The sequence below is a fragment of the Nipponia nippon genome, unplaced genomic scaffold (assembly GCF_047370975.1).
Source record: "Nipponia nippon isolate SJK-2023a ecotype South Korea unplaced genomic scaffold, ASM4737097v1 scaffold_11, whole genome shotgun sequence".
NCBI classification, from domain to species: domain Eukaryota; kingdom Metazoa; phylum Chordata; class Aves; order Pelecaniformes; family Threskiornithidae; genus Nipponia; species Nipponia nippon.
This window is the reverse complement of record NW_028262302.1, coordinates 7,317,714-7,334,324: the sequence shown is the minus strand read 5'-3', so window position 1 is coordinate 7,334,324 and position 16,611 is coordinate 7,317,714. Positions and strand designations below refer to the sequence as shown.

The 16,611-nt window shown below is 39.2% G+C and overlaps 1 protein-coding gene across 1 annotated transcript in view; it reads left to right on the top strand.

The window, feature by feature from the left end:
• The window catches only part of SPTLC2 (serine palmitoyltransferase long chain base subunit 2), a 76,574-nt gene that overhangs the window by 20,552 nt on the left and 39,411 nt on the right, over positions 1–16,611 (top strand). The window contains exons 3-9 of the mRNA XM_087747413.1: positions 1,754–1,908; positions 2,959–3,107; positions 3,443–3,567; positions 8,247–8,340; positions 11,028–11,133; positions 11,981–12,200; positions 14,043–14,169. Of these exons, the coding sequence (XP_087603539.1) occupies positions 1,754–1,908; positions 2,959–3,107; positions 3,443–3,567; positions 8,247–8,340; positions 11,028–11,133; positions 11,981–12,200; positions 14,043–14,169 (976 nt within the window). The remainder of the gene's footprint in view (positions 1–1,753; positions 1,909–2,958; positions 3,108–3,442; positions 3,568–8,246; positions 8,341–11,027; positions 11,134–11,980; positions 12,201–14,042; positions 14,170–16,611) is intronic.

Below are 16,611 nucleotides of genomic sequence, written 5' to 3'. Positions count from 1 at the left end.
TTGTTTTCCCATAGCTGAAATGATGAAAATTAGTATCTTTGTGCCTTTTTGGCATGTCGTTATGCATAAGCAAATCAGAAGGGAGCTTAGGTGTAACTATGTCTGCTTAAAAGTTGGTACTTTTGGGCTCCATCTTTCTTTTGCAGCTGCTGGTAGGAGGATGGTGGACCTAGACGGTTCCTTTACTCCAAACTGAAAGGACAAAGTTGTTAAATCATTACAATAGGAAGGTAAAGGAAAAAGGACTCTTCCTGCAGTCGAGCATTGCAAGTAAAAGCTTGTCAGCGCCCATTTGCTTGAGTTGTTATTAAAAAGCTGGCATAAATGCTCCCAGTTTTGCTTCAGTGATACAAATGTCAGGCACCATAATATTTGGTCAGACAAATATTCTATCTTGCTTATCCTGTCACCAAAAATAAAATGCCCCTCACCATGTTTGTATTTCTCTTGTGAAAAACAGGAAGCGTTTCATTCTGGCTCTTACATTTGTCATAAATTCTACTTTTTCCTTTTGTAGATTATTAAAAAGGCTTTTTTTCTTTTTCCAGCAGTACCAAATGAGTTATGCATTCTTATCACTACTGAATGTCAAACTTCCTTTTAATTGAATAGTAATAAGGAAATCTCATGACTTTGGAGCATTTTAAGTAGGCCAGAAAAAAATGTTCTTGAGTGCTCAGATGTCCTTGCTGTCACAGTTAGTTTGACATTCATGTGTGTTATCCATTCAAGACAGTCACTTACTTTTCCTGAAAAACGTTGGAAGGGAAGCTAGAATTCAGGAAATGCTCATGCAAAGAAATCCTGTGGGACTTTAGTGCCGATAAGCTGTGCAGAAGAGAGTTGCCATAAAGTAGCTTACTAGCATGGATTCAGAACAAAAATTGTGGAAGTTTGTAACAGTAACCTCTATAATAATGCTAGTGCTCCTATATTAAATGTATGTCCTATGTACAGAATAAAATACGGCAGAGTACCTCAGTTTTCAAATTCTTTGTGTATTCAGTAGAGCAATGCATACTGTTTGGTGCCAAAAAAGCAATTGCATGTTCCCTTGCTCTGCTTAACTCTGAAGGCTGAATACAAATCTCTTGCAAAGATTATACGTCCATGCATTTCATGAAGTGGGTTATTGTATGTTTCGAGAAAGGTGCTCTCCTCAGCTACCCAGCAAGAGCTGGAAAGAGAGCCAAGGTATTTCGAGTCCCATTTGAGTTCAGAGAACAAGACCTCATTGTGTCATTAGGAGCTCCGAATTCAGTTTATGTGTTGCTTTCAGCACTCCCTCTCCTATACGTTAGAATTCTTTGAGGCTTTCTAACTTGAAGCATGACCCAATACCATGATTGTTTTTTCTAGTTGTGGTTGATGGCTTTTAGATTCTATGAGCTACTTAAGTTATATACAAATAAGCACCTACTGTTGAGGAAATCTTGGGGGCATGGTAGATTTACAAGTTGAAAAAGTTTGGAAATCACATCTAGCAGATGGATTTTGCACTAGCAGATGAATCTCTTCAGTTTTGTTGCGGTCTCACCTTCAAATAATTTTGCACTGGCATGGATTCCCAGGATGAAAAACACTTTGGGTGGAATTGGTTTCAGGGCTTGTGATGAAGAACTCTGTAACTTTTTCTTGAGTTTTTTTCATTTATAAATTACACCTGAATGATGGAAACAACTTATTCCTCTTATTCCTAGTTTTCTGTAATATATATTTTCCTTTTACTTTGAGTGCTTTTGATGTGTTTCAGGACTTTGTTCCATTGTACCAGGACTTTGAAAATTTCTACAACAGAAACCTCTACATGCGCATTCGGGACAGCTGGAACCGTCCAATCTGCAGTGTGCCAGGGGCCAAAGTGGACATGATGGAGAGAGTTTCCCATGACTATAACTGGACATTCACGTGAGTCAAAATTGAAGAAAAGGCTTCCAACAACTATCTTTAAGTAGAGGGTCTATAAGAGCAAGTTGCAGGCTGTGAGGTTAAAGGAGCAGTGAATCGTGTTTGTTTTGAGCTTTCTAGTGACTTGAATCGATGAATTTTGCTCTTTTGAAACACATCTGACCACCAAGGTGATTATTTGTGTATAATCTTTTGGCTACTTACTAAGGCTCCTGACTGTGTTAAGATTTCATGGGCGTACGTCTATAATAAAATTAATACTTTTGTGTGTGATGACCAGAATGTGGAGTAGATACTTTGGATTGCACTGCTACTTGTGACTTTGTGTTGATTTAGAATCAGTCCTGACACTTGAAGTAAACATCGCTGCCTGAAACTGAATTTAACACGACTGTTTTGAGTCAGAACTGAAGTAATCTGTAGAAACAAAATCAGAAACGCAAGGACAAGGATTTTTACAAATTGGAAATGACATATCACAAGTTTGATGTGAAGAGGCTTGCAGCACAGTACTTGGTGCGACTAGTCATGTCCCTCCTTGGCTTTCAAGGGCAAAATAATTACAACTTTTTTTCTGCTAAACGTCTTTCTTAATCTCCTTGTCACGTATTGTTAGCACAGCAGTGCCAGATGTGTTTCCTTTCTGTGGTTAGAGGATATCCTGCTTGAGGGGCTGCCAAGTTAATTGATCAAGAGATCTTATTTTGTAATTGAAAAGAAGGTTGTATGTTTCTGGGATGGAGGGGGGGCATGTCAGAGAAATAACTAACGGTGTGAGAAGCCTCAAGCAATTTTAGACATGATAGCAAACTCACCTTTTAATGTAAACTCTTCTGGGAACTAGTTTGAGACCATAAGATAGGGAAAGCATCTTTTTCACTGATCGTTTCAGTTTGATGATGAGGGGCAGTACTGAAATAATTTAATGGTTGGCTCTATTGATTTTTAACATTTCAGTGTATATTCTTGGAAACTGAAGTAAGAATCTTCTGGTGTAGTTAATTTTTTTTAATTTTGAGTGTGCTAACTTGTGGTGTTCTTAAAACACAGGTACACGGGGAGAGTGATAAAGGACATTATTAATATGGGTTCCTATAACTACCTTGGATTTGCACAGAAGGCTGGGACTTGCCAAGAAGCAGCAGCTAAAGTTCTGTCCCAGTATGGAGCTGGGGTGTGCAGCACTAGGCAGGAGATGGGTAAGTTGGAGCAAGATAGGATGTTCCCTGAATGTATGTTTCAAAGTCTGTAACCTGATCACAGGTCTTTGAAACATTACTTGTTCCAGCTTTTGAACTTTAGACTAATCAATAAAGAAGCTTTTACTTTTAGTGAAGAGAAATTGACTTGTTGGGTTTAGTTTACATGACACAGCAGTTGGCTCACTTATGTTTTCGTATATATATTTTTTTTCAGTGTTCCCTTATGGACCTTTAAATAAACAGCAGCCTGGTTGGTGGATGTTCTTCTTGTAGAATATAGCAATAGGGAAAGCTTCTCCTCACTCTGAATTTCTCCTTTGTTCTATGTGCAGGAAACTTGGACAAACATGAGGAGCTGGAAAAGCTAGTTGCCAGGTTCCTAGGTGTGGAATCTGCAATGGCATATGGAATGGGGTTTGCAACCAACTCTATGAACATTCCGGCTTTAGTTGGCAAGGTATGGCTTAAGGCACTGGCAAAAGCTCATCTAAGAAAGATTCTGTTGGTTGGGTTAGGTCACAGTATGCATCTTTAACCTTTGCAAAAATCTTGGTGGGAAACAGCATCCATGGGACTAGCAGCAGCAGTCCAGATCTTGCCGCCTTTCTGGGAGAGAGCCTAGCATGTTAAGCCTTGCTTCCTCAGGCTACTCATTAGTGTATGAAATGGTGGATGATTAACAGGCTAATTGCCTGAAGGTGTTTTGATGCTCTTGAGACACTAAGAAGTGACTGTGTCAGTGAAAGACACAGATATTCTGTGTATACCAACATGCAATTCAGCTTTTATTATCTTTGAGCAACAGCTAAAAAATTCTTCCTTTGAAGGAGCAAAATCCTAGTAGAAAAGCTATTTGAGAGAAACAAAGTCAAATGTAAAGACTGATGATGTGTGCCCCGTAAAACTACACAACACAGCCTAAGTGTCCTGCATCTCAAACTATGTTTTTCGAAGTTATGGGGAAATGAAATGGAAGAGGGCTCTTCATTTGCATCTTCGGATGCAAAATATATGTTCTCTTAGCTCCTACTTAGAGTAAAATAGTGCAAGTACTAGAACTGTTTCCTCTCTTTGAAAATGATTCACTGTTAACCTAGTACTACTAGCTTATTGGAATTCTTTGTCCCTGTGTAGTGAGTTATTTTCCCTTTATTCCATTTATTTATTTTTTTTGCTTCCTGAGATCACTTTGTAAATTCTTCCACTTGTGATATCTACAGATTATAAAATTGCTGCCTTGTTCTTCCTGGTAGCTTTTCCTCCTGGTGTATCTCTTCTCGACTAGCTTTAGTGTCTTCCCATGTGCTATTTTATTTTTAACAATGAAGCAGCAGTGTCTACATAATGCCTCTTTTCTTTTGGTCTGTTAAGTTTTAAATATCGGATGCTTTCCGTAATGAAAGACATTTTCGAGTCTGATGGCAGAGAGAAATTCAGTGCTTCAAATCTGGTCTTTCTGGAGTCAAATACCTCTGCAGTGGTATGATTTTGAACAGCGTATGTTACTCCTGACGTATCTCTTACTTGCATTTTTCTACTCTTTGCCTTTCCACATCTCCCCAATTTTTTCTTCAACAGAAAAATGATTCATGATTTCTGTGAGACCTTTTGGATTCAGAACACACATGGTCAGATACATTTAAGTAGACTTCTGCCTGTTGTAAGTCAGTACAAACTGCCCATTACTGCAAAGTTACTCCATCTTTTTTTCCTGTGTATGTGGATCCCACTGTATGTCTTTAATACCTTATGAGAATACCCTTGAGACACCTTAGCTCCTTATTTTTCACGTTTGAACTTTAACAGTTTTTACAACCATTGAGAGACTCTGAACAGTAGATTCCAAGGCATGTAACATACCTGTTTTCATGCACATAACTTGCACATTTACTTAACCAACTCTTTTCATAAATGGATACAGCAGTCTGTACTGTGTTAGTAATAAGCATACTTAGGTTTTGTGCGCTTTATTTAAAGTAGTAAGAAGCACCTGCCTGATAACACTAGAAGTGCCTTTATACTCAGGTAAATACTCCAAACAGAAAAAGCTCTCTTCTGAAGAAAAGAGTTCTTGTCAAATGAACCATTTTGCAGTTCGGAACGCTCACTAAAGGCTTTTTTTTGGCTGCGTAAAGTTGCTTCTCACTGCACTTTTGATTTCTTCATTGTCTGTGAATAAGGACTCACATAAATCCTGAATTCTGGCACCACCCAGTACACAACAGGCTGTGTGTGCACAGCCTGTTTGGCAGTGCTTTGCTGGAGTCCTCAGTAAAGCCCAGAGACTCCCATGCTTGATTAAACTCTTGGGCTCTCATTTTTTTTACTACTGTTTGTGTCTCTCTGCATGTCCTACACACATTTTCAGGTGCAAAGCTGCTTGCAACATGAATTTTTGGAGGTTTGGCAAATATAATCAGTAATGGCATCTGCATTTAGTCAGAAGGAGTTTCTTTGACAGTCACTGATATGATTTGAAGCTAATCATTATTTACATCGTATCTGGGCACCTATACTGGAACTCAGTTAGCTGAAAACACAAACCATTGCAATAAAGTTACTCTCATATATGTAATACTGGACCACCTGTTCTGTTTTTGCTCTGTGCAATCCTTAAGCACTTGGCTTGTGTTGCTACTGAATCCTCTTTTAATAGCAACTATTATGACTTGACTATCCTAGGATCCAACTCTACCCCATAATCTGGTCAGCATTGGTCAGCAAAAGGAATTCAAAAGCTTCATCAGCATTACCCAGTTGATCTTTATTCACTATGCCTTGTTAACAGCAGCTTCTACTGAGCGCCACTTAAAACAGGTCTTCCTGCACCTGGCAGTTTTCAGCAGGAGAGACCCGCTTGTTGACAGCCAAGTTGTTGGCTGCCTAGTAGAGTCACTGCCAAGTACACTGAGTTGGCTGCCTAGCAGAGTCACTGCCAAGTACGCTGAGTCTAGACCACAGATAATGTGAGATTTGAGGAATACATAGTCAGAAGCTGTTAAACTGTTTGAGGCTAAGGTAAACTTGAAACTTGCGTGTTTTGGAGTAAGTGTCATTAACGTAGTTACTGTAACTAGCCAATAACATCTGTACTGCCTTTAGCACAGAGCTTTTCATCATAGCTCTGGACTGACAGAGGCTAGATAATGGAGTTGGAGCAATGGTGTTTGAAGGATCTTTTTTTGGTTGTAAGAAAACAAATTCATTTCCATGTATAGTTAGTTTGTGAAATTAAGTGCTCAGGACTGAATTATGTAATTCGTGTGGTTAAACGTGGCATTCACTTCCGTTTCCATGTCTGCCTTGTAAGATGCATTAGTAAGTCTGATCTCCACTGGCATATGTTTTTCTTGATACCGGCAGTGTAATCTTCAATTAGTGTTAGTCTTCTCCTAGATACTCTCAATGTGAGTTTGCTGATATATGCAACTGACGTCTTATGATTGTAGTAGCAGCACTCAGTTTTACGTATGATCATCAGTGGTTGCTGTACTGTACCAGTGGCTTCTTTCATCCTTTGCCCTCTCTCTAGTGGCAGACACTAATAGACTCTTTACTTCTTCTTCAGTTTTAAATTAATTTATTTTGTCTTGTCTAATTGAATGTCCTCTTCTGTTACAGGGGCGTGAAAAGAGGCTGCTCATCAATTCGTTACATCTTCTTTCTCTACCAAAAGCTCGTACTTGTTTTTATGAGAAGCTCCTTCTAGACTATTAATCTCTTCTTCCTCTTTGTTTAATCTATCACTTTTCCTACTTCCTACTATTTAAGGATACTAGTACTGGATTATTATATTCAGTTTTTGATACAGTAGCGTTTAACAGCAATGCCATCTGACATAGTATACATACTCCCTGTCTGGTGTAGTAGTTCCAAAGAGCAAACGCTGGTTGGAGATTTCCATGCTGCTTATGCCAAAGTCTCTGAAATATGCAGCGTGAATCCTTGTAACAGCAGTTTGAACGGTTGAGATTTAGTGCAGTTTCTGGGGAAAAGCAGTCTCGAGCTTTCCCAGGGTGTAGAATATTTCTAGGTACATTGCAGTTCTAGTGCAAAATTTCCTTTATTGTGGAGAAAATACAGAGGAGTCTGTGAGACCTGCTTGTGTAACTGTAGGCAATGCTTTTCACAGTCCTTTTTAGTAACTCTCATTGCAGAGAAGAAATGTTCTTGATTCTTCCTCCACCAATTGTTAATAGAGAAGCATAGAATGAGCATGTATTTAGTGTCAAATCTTCAGCATCTTGACATGCTTTCTGGATTTTTAACTTAACAAAGTCACTTCCAGAATTGCAGCAGATCTGCATAGCAATTGGAGTGCGCCAAGGTTGTTTAGAAATATTATTACTCTCTTATAAACTAATCCCCCAATATGCATTCCTGTAGTCCACAGCGATAACACTGTGACTGAATGTTCAGCATATTGACCTGTAATCATTGCTGCTCTCAAAACAGACATATCCTGTTTTGATACTTGTCCAAGGATGTATTTCCCCTTTTTTGAAAAAGCAAACCAATTCAATGTAATGTTTAATGGGTTCAGAAAACATCTTGATTTCACTCTGCAATTTTTTTCCACTTCCTGTCTCTTGTATGTTACCTCCATCTACAAAGTACTTAATAGTTCTGTTCATTAAAGAAAATGAGTCCCTTTGGTACCACTGAGCACATGTGGGTTTAGTCAGTGATTACCTCCTAATGTAAGAAATAGTGCAATGTTGATAAGGTCTTTAATCTAGGACTTCGGTGGCCTGTTTCCTAGCACCACTGTAGACTTGCTGAGTGAACTGTGGCAAGCTGCTCTGCGCTCTGTTTTACCTGGCTGCATAGGAGGATGAGTACTAATCATCAACATGAGATATTCAGGCAGATTCAGCTGCAGGACTTCTGGGAAAAGTGAAACTTAAGTGGTTCTTTCAGTTAACAGCAGTTGTGTGTTTTTATTTGCCATACTAAGGCTGCAGATTGTTTCTTAGCAAGTCTTGCCTGGACTAGCTGCGTTTATGTTGGAAATATTTTTTTTTTTTTTTTTTTTTTCTTAAATGATCTCTAAGCAGCTCAGAGCTGAAAGGTGTTATATGCTTGGCTGGGAAACATAACCTTTTCAATATGTTCCTCTTTCCCCTTCTAATTCAGGGCTGTCTGATTTTGAGTGATGAACTGAATCATGCATCACTAGTGCTTGGAGCAAGACTGTCAGGAGCAACTATTCGAATCTTTAAGCACAACAGTAAGTATCAGATGGTGGACTCTGCCTTTCTGCAGATGCTATAGATCAGATACAATCTCTTCTGTCTTCTAGTAGTTGGAAATCCAATTTCATGCAAGGAAATCAATTGCTGGTTATCTGAAAGGTCAGAAGACTGCTACTACTGAGAATTTAATCATCCTGAATTGGATATTTTTGATATGTTCAGTCTCAACTAATACCACTTTTATCCTGAAGCTATTCTGGCGTACATCTTCTGCATATGAAGAGGAACATGCTGCCCTTTGGCAAGTCTAGGGGCACTAGTGTTTTAACATGGCTTCTTGTTACTCGGAAAGCTCAGACTATAGACTATTAGAATATTCTAACAGTCTGTGTCACATAGTTATGCAATCTTGTAGTGGTCTAGGTTACAATTTGGGCGATAAGAAAGTTTAATTTTAGGACCAGATGCCGACATGATCGTGTAGTAACAAAAGCTTACAAACGCAGATGTCCTAGCTAAACTAGACAGCCATGCATTGGTACAACGTAGTACAAAAAGAATTTTTGGGATGTGAAGCATAGATTAATTTCACTGAGTTACTTGCTTTCTAAATACTTGTTTCCAAAATACACAGAATTTTCTCTTTGCTAGTTTCAGCTTCCTTCAAAGGAAGTATTTAGAATAACTTTCAGATTAAAAATACTTAAGGTTTCCTTCTCTTATTCTCAGTGAAAGAGGTACCTGGTTGTCCTTGATTAGTAAAGCCACTACCTTCATTCTTTAGCTGCTCCTAATACTCTTTATAGTATTGATCTCTGAGATCATGATGACTCCTGCTGTCTTAAAAGTGTGTTGTGACAGGAAAGCTTGGGTGGCTGCAATTATTTTCCTTTCTTTGTCCTACTTGATAGTGGATCCTCTGCTCTGCTTATTGTTTCTTTTGTGTTCTCTTTCTTCTTCTCTAGCATTCGAATAATTTTCTTTACAGAAGTGTAGAGCTTACTGTAACATTCAGAGATTTTTTCTTCTTTTTTTTTTGTTTCATAAATCTTGATTGCTGAGCAGGATTACAAAAGCTTTGCATTCAACTTTTGCATTTGTATAGACATACTTCTGAACATTGCATCCAGTTCCAGAATTTCAGAGAACACTGGTGACATACATGGTTCTGGGTATGAGGAGAAGGACTTAGAAGCTCTGGTGCGATGAGGAAGAATAGACGATCTGTGGGAATGGGGTACAAACTAGCAGTGGTGAGACTGGGGGATATTCTAGAAACCTTATACAAGATGGGGATCAGTGAAAGAGAATGGAGTGGCAGATTAGAATCAGAAGGCAAAATGCAAGCAATGATGTTGGCCTGTCAAGATGATGTTCAGTTCATAGTTTTGTATGTGTTCTCAGTTCTCCTCTTGTTATACTCTATGCTGCCTTAGTTAACTTCATTTTCCTGAGATGTTAATGGCTTCATTCATATTCTGCTTTTTAGAAATTATGGGAAAAAATGAAAAATCCACCTTAAAATCCTTGTTCAATGTTTCCATTTTTTTCCTACCTCATTTTGCAGTTTGTCCTTTTTATTAAGGTCGGACCTAGTTCCCAGTCTTTCCCTCGTTCTTGAGAGATCAGAGCAGAAGTTTATATTCCATTGTTCTCCCTAACTGCACTAAACTCATCCTTCCTTCCTTGAGAGATTTGTTGGAGGCAGGGACTCTGCTGCTGACTTCTTCATCTTTGTCTTTCTGAACATTAGTTGTCTTTTAACAGTCTATTAACTGACCTATTTTGCTGTATAATTTTTAGTCTAGTTCTAGTTCACAGGCTCCTCTCGCTGCTATAACTGATAGCAATCCTCTTCTCGCGATTGTTTGTGCTCTTTTTCATGCCCTGGTATTTCTATCTGTCTCTTGCTCAGCACTTTAGCCTTTGTGGTTTGATTACTCTGTCTTCACTCCTTTCCTCAGGACTTCACTCCTTTTCTTTCAGGACTGATTTCGTGTGTATTTATTTGCTTACATTATACATGTCTCCTAGGATCATGTCAAGTGTTCGTAGCCAACGCTAGTAAGGTTTCAGAATACATTGCTACTAACAACTTCATCTGTCTAGTTTCTGATATGCTGAGCACTGTCCTCTTTCTTCCAGTGGTGGTTCTCGTCTTTTTTTTTTTTTTTTTTTTTTTTTTTTCCTTTTCTGTTTTTGGTTTAGTAGCTTCCTGTTCCACACCTCCAATCCCTTCAGTTTTAAATAAAGTAATAACAAAGTCTACTTACTCCCCTTCTTGTTCTGCACTTTGGACTTGTGCTTATCTTTAGTTGATTATCCTTGAGCTTGCTTGTTCTTTTTTGAGTCATTTGTATCCACAAGGACACGCTTACTACATAAATTGCTTTCTCTTTTCTTCATAATGAGATACCTTCCTTTTTTCTTTTTTTTTTTTTTTTCCTCCTTCCTTCCTTGTTTGCTGTTTGTGCCTAATGTTCTAACTTGTGCTTTTAGCTTAGGATGATGAAATTCTTTCTCAGAGTTCATACGGTCACCATTCCCTTTAATCTCATCTGTGGGCCCGCAGCTAGATGAAGCCCATGCTTATTGACTTTTGTATGGTCTGTCTTCCACACTGGAGCAATTTGTGCGTTTCTGGAGTATTGCTGTCTTTAGTCATGTCAAAGCTCAAGCTAGTAGCTGTTTTGGTACCATTTAACAGTAATTTCTGGTGCAGATATGCAAAGCCTGGAGAAGCTGCTCAAAGATGCTATTGTGCATGGGCAACCTCGTACACGGAGGCCCTGGAAAAAAATTCTTATCTTGGTGGAAGGAATATACAGGTACAAACTATTCTTTATATTCCTAAGACCCTCCACATGAGATCTAGCTGCTTAGTATTTGGGTTCCTTTGCCAAATCAAACTATGAATATTTTCACTTCATAGTTATTTCATTAATCTCATCTGTGAATTAAATTGAGCTATGTATGTCTCACATCCTGGACTTTCTGTTGGTAGTACTGTAGCTGCACCTGGTGTTATCACAATGCTTCCCACATCCTGATTAGACTGTAGAAATTAATTAATCTAAACTGATTATTTACATCAGAGCTGAGGTCTTAAACTGCTTGTCCATTCCATTCTTTCTGTGCTCACTAGATGATGCTAGTGTGAATGGAATTGCGCAAATTGAATGTTTTTGCTGAGAGTGAGTAGGAGCATGTAGTAGGCTTAGCTGTGTTAGGCATTTAAGTCATAGTGACTTTCAGCACAAAATGGGGCATTTTGGATTGCTACTGATGAAAGCCTAGTCAGTTCTTAAACTTAAAAACAACAGGTAAGTAGATGTCAGATCAGAACATTGACATTAGGGTGGAAGTAAAAATGAGATAATTCATTTATAAAATTGTCACTGAACACATTCCTTTGCCTTAACTTACTGTTGCTGCTACTATTTAGTCTGTATGTCAGCATCCCAGAGATAATAAACAGGTAGAAAGTAGAGATCTGGCCCCCAGGGTGCAAGGAGGAGTTATCTTTCATCTCTCTGCAGAACGTGATGTGTCTAGGAAATTTTATGTGTTCATAATTACTGAAAGAGTGAAGAAAAGAAAGCTTAGTGACTTTAGGCTCTATAAGGAGGCCCCAGCCATTAAATCAACTTACACTGAATTTCTGTTTCTCAACAGTATGGAGGGATCCATAGTCCGTTTGCCTGAAGTGATTGCCCTTAAGAAGAAGTACAAATCCTATCTGTACCTTGATGAGGCTCATAGTATAGGTGCCCTGGGTCCTAGTGGCCGGGGTGTAGTGGAGTATTTCGGACTCAGTCCTGAAGATGTGGATGTTATGATGGGAACATTCACCAAAAGCTTTGGAGCTGCTGGAGGATACATTGGGGGCAAGAAGGTAAAAAGCTGGGAATCTCATGGCTGTTTCAGGCTGGTGGTAGAGTCCTTCACTAAGCATTTCAAAGTTGATCTATTCCTTAAGTACCCTGATTGTCCATTTGTTTCATAATTTTACATACTGTCTAGTACAGGGAAAGTCTGTGCAATGCAGAAGAGTCCAGTCTAGTAAAATACCTGATAATTGCACAGTATCACATGGTCAGCGATGATCTCCGTTTGCAGAATGTACAGTAATGGTGTAATATCTTTTTAGGAACTACTAGAAGCCAGGAAGCAGGGATTTTTTTAATGTTACTTTTAATGAGACTTGCAGGAAAAATGCCAAAAGCTGAAGGTTTTCAGCCTGTTTGGAGGAAGATCACCTTCTTGGGTTAGTCTGGTAGATTTGGTCTGGAGTCAAACAGTTTGCTTTCTAAAAAGATACTTCTTCCCTTTTTGGTTTTGTTTGTTTGTTTTGTGGGTGGGTTTTTTTTTTTTTGGCTACTGATTCTCTTCTACTGCAAAGTACTGCTAGAAAGTGTTGCCCTTGCCAAACCCCTCCTTTTGGGAGGGATGGTGTAGACAATTGCATGTGTCCCCTTTCTCATATCCTCAAATGTATTTCACAGATCAGGCTTCTAAGCTTTATTCAAGAGTAAAATTCTACCATTTTCCTACCAGGACAATAATTTTTTAGATACTAATAGTGACAGTTACTTCAGCCCATCCAAATGGAGATGGGACTTGCAGATGTTCCTCTTTGGGAGTCTACTACAGTTGGATTAAAATTACTCTGACGTCTTGCCTGGAAGAAAGCACTGTATTAATCTTTTTCCAAAGGTAGTGAGCTAGTGGGATTAACTTCCTTGGCATAAGGTGAAGCAGCTAAGAGTCCTTCACAACTGAGTTTTAGTTACTGTTTGAGGGATTGCTTCAGAGGTAAGAGGCCTTAAATCTTCTTACCTAGTTTATTTCAAAGTCCCTTTACAACTTCCTTTCATTTAACTCTGACTCCAGGCAGACAGCAACATAAAATTGAACACTTCCACGTATTTCTAGAATATGTTTCCAGCTTGTGCTGGGATGTACAGGGCCATCATTATTAATTTAATGGTAGCAGAAGACAGAATCTGTCCTGGTATTCATACTGGTCTTTATAATATTTTGCTGGAGTGGTCTGGGTATTTTATAGTGGTTTTGTTACAGTTAACAACAAGCAGCCTAGATCTGTGGTGTGTTGGTCCTTTGTTCCTATAGGACCTGCTTTTGCCCTCTAACAAATGTAGCAGGTGTGCTTAGGAGATGCAGGAGGGGTAGGCTGAGGTTCTTACGCTCTTCAATTACACCTGCTGCTTTATTTATATTGTGCTGATAAATGGGAGAAAATATTTTGTGACCTATTCCCCTGTTTGGTAATTTTGTGGGGAAACAATGATATTGAGCATGATACATAAGCACCTGTGGATCCTGCTCCCCGCTATTTCATTTGTTTTATACTCCCACTGTTGTTACGAACACTTTTGAAACACAGCCTGCACACAGCTTGAGTAATGCAAACACCTTGTTGCAGTCCAATGCTGGTGGTGTTAGCTAAACAAGTCTGTCCTAGGCATTTGTCTTTGATCAACACACATTCTTGCCCTGTGTCGTAATTATGGGTTGTCATGTCCCTGCTGTTTGCTTTTCAACTTTTTGCTTGCTTGTACTGTAAAATCAATTCTTGAGATACCTGTTCTCTTCCAGGACATTCTGAAAGAGGTTTCTTGTGGTGGCCCGTTTTATTGTGTGATTAAGACACGACAATAAAGCATTTCTCTGAGTGCTGCAAAGGCAATGTCTGATGCCTCTTGTGTTTTGCTAGGAACTGATTGATTACCTCAGGACATACTCTCATAGTGCTGTGTATGCAACATCACTGTCACCTCCTGTTGTGGAGCAAATCATCACCTCCATGAAGTGCATTATGGGTGAAGATGGTACAACTGTTGGTGAGTCTTTCTAACAGTAAGCATATGGAAGGGGGAAGCCAAACAGAGCCTCTTTATCACTTTGACAGATAACTCATTCAGTGGACGTTTATAATTATCTGTTAGTACATGTAGACTTGGAATTTCTGGAGCAATAAACCCGTTTACTATCCTACTTGGCAGATCAGCCTAATAACAGCATATGGAATTTCAGCTAGAGGTAAGTCATTGTAGTCTTATCTAAGACACAGTATTGTCTTGTATTAATTTTTGTTCTGTGTCTAGCTTTTCTAGCCTCCTTCTTTCTCTTCCCCATTGTCTGTCCTTTGTCATTTGCCCCACTTTTTAGATTGCTTTCAGAGTATTTTGCTGTGTATCTTTTACAGTCTTGTGTGCTGGTTACTGCAGGCGTAATACTTTTGATTTTCATCTCTAGTATAATTTGATGTTTGCACCTCAGTTAAACTAAATATGGGAATGTTTTTCTGAAATTCCTTTTTACTTGGGGAGGTAGAGGCATTTTTCAACATCAGTAGACTTAATGCACCAGGAGAAGAATTTCAGCATATTGGTCTTTATTGTCTTAGTTTTCCTTTTTCATTATGAAAGTAAGAAAGGGGAAATCTGTGCTAGTCTCCATGCATTCAAAGTCAACCACAAATTCTCATGTCTTATTTGCCTAGTAGGTAGCAGCTTCCTTAAAAATAGATTGCACTCGTGATATGTAAGCTGTCTTGAAACTGAAATGGTACAGCACTTTGCATGTAGGATACTTTTCCCTCTTCACAGGTAATTAAAACGTTGTGAGCAGCTCACACAGGATGACAGTGTAGTTTGCTGAGGATCTGGCAGTGGCGTCCAGTTCAGAGGCTCTTAGAATTCAAACTGCAGAATATATTCAGTTATGGGAGTTTCAGGCATCTGGCCACGAGGTGGTGATGTATACTGAAGAACTGTATTTGCTTTTGAACATGGGTCATCTGACCAACTAACCTGAGAGAGAACTCCTACAGTCAAAAAGCTCGCTGTAGAAATGACTTAATTATTTTTCTAACAGGTTTCATTCGGTTTGCTCACGTTATCTGAGAACAGGGTTAAGTGCCAGCAATTGGTGTTGGTGGTTGCTCAATAGAGAAGTCATCGCTGAGGCAAATACAGCCAGGCAGCAGCCTGTATCTGTGCTAGCATTGAGTGCTTCCGAGTGGTCCATGTGAGATACCTGTACCAGCCAAGAGTTGTTCCCAGTGCTGGTCTCAAGAACAGATATTAACCAAGTTTCAAACTACATGAGAAGTTGTGCAAAGGGCAGGGTCTTGCCGTCATCTTAAAAGTGACTGTTTGAGCTCTATCTAGCTGATGACTTGCCAACAGTCTGTGGTCTGCTCAGGCGTTGCTTGTTTTGGGTTTCTTCCAGTATCTGTTTTACTTAATGAAGTGGGAAGCAAGGAATGTGTAACTGATTTCTGTTTGCAGTATTCAAGCTAAGGCATTTTTGCCCCTTTCTGAGGCTACAGTGTGATATTCATTCAAGCCAGGAGAACGGAAGCGACTTCCACTCCAGTCCAGGAGACTGTTCTCCTGCCATTATGCCAGCAAGATCCATCAAAGCGGAAAGGTGAACCAGATCGGGAACCAATTTGACAAAAAAATAAACTCAAAAAGCCCTTTTTGTTGTCATGCTAGTTAAAACAGATGTCGGAGTACATCCTGCTAATTTGGTGCTAAGGAGTACCAGAATTCCTAGCCATTCTTTCTGTTAAGAAAAGAAGTGTTTTTGGTGTTAGAAAGCTGTGTCATTTCAAAGAAGCCTCTGTACATCCGATTTCTATACAGACTGTAGCGCTTTTCAGAAGTGCTGGATATAACAGCTGGATAGCCGAAGTCCTGTCCACTCATATTCAGGATTTCTCAGCTACAGGTCTCGTGAAAGTGTTACTGGCTTTCTAAGCATCTAAGTCAGCCTTCAGCTAGGATAAGCACCTCATAGGATGATCCCTGCATGAAAGTGCTTCTCTGTTCATTTTCTGCACAGTGCTGTTTCCCAGTTATGCATTTTTTTAGTTGCCTTAAGGCTTTAGAGATAATATTACTTTGTAGGCATTTTCTGTGGACGAAGTTGGCAAAAGTTCAGTTGGGTGAATTGAGCAGCTGCTTAGTGATAGCATGACAAAGTTTTTTTTTTTTTCCTTGTTTAAGGGCTTTGGCTGAAAAACTTCTGTTTGGATTCTGTGGAATTACGGGTGGGGCTCTGGAGGACCACTGCCTGCAGTTGGTTTGACTAGGAGTGAATGTGCAGTAGAGGGGTGCTGGTAAGAGTTGTTAACTGTGGAAGTAGAGAAATAATGTTAAACTGGGTCATTGGTAAGCACCTCTGATTCGACTGTGTATTACAGAAATTTCACTGCTTTTAAATTAGTCAAGCTGAACTAACAGATGAAGGAAAACTGAGACAGCAAAATGGTT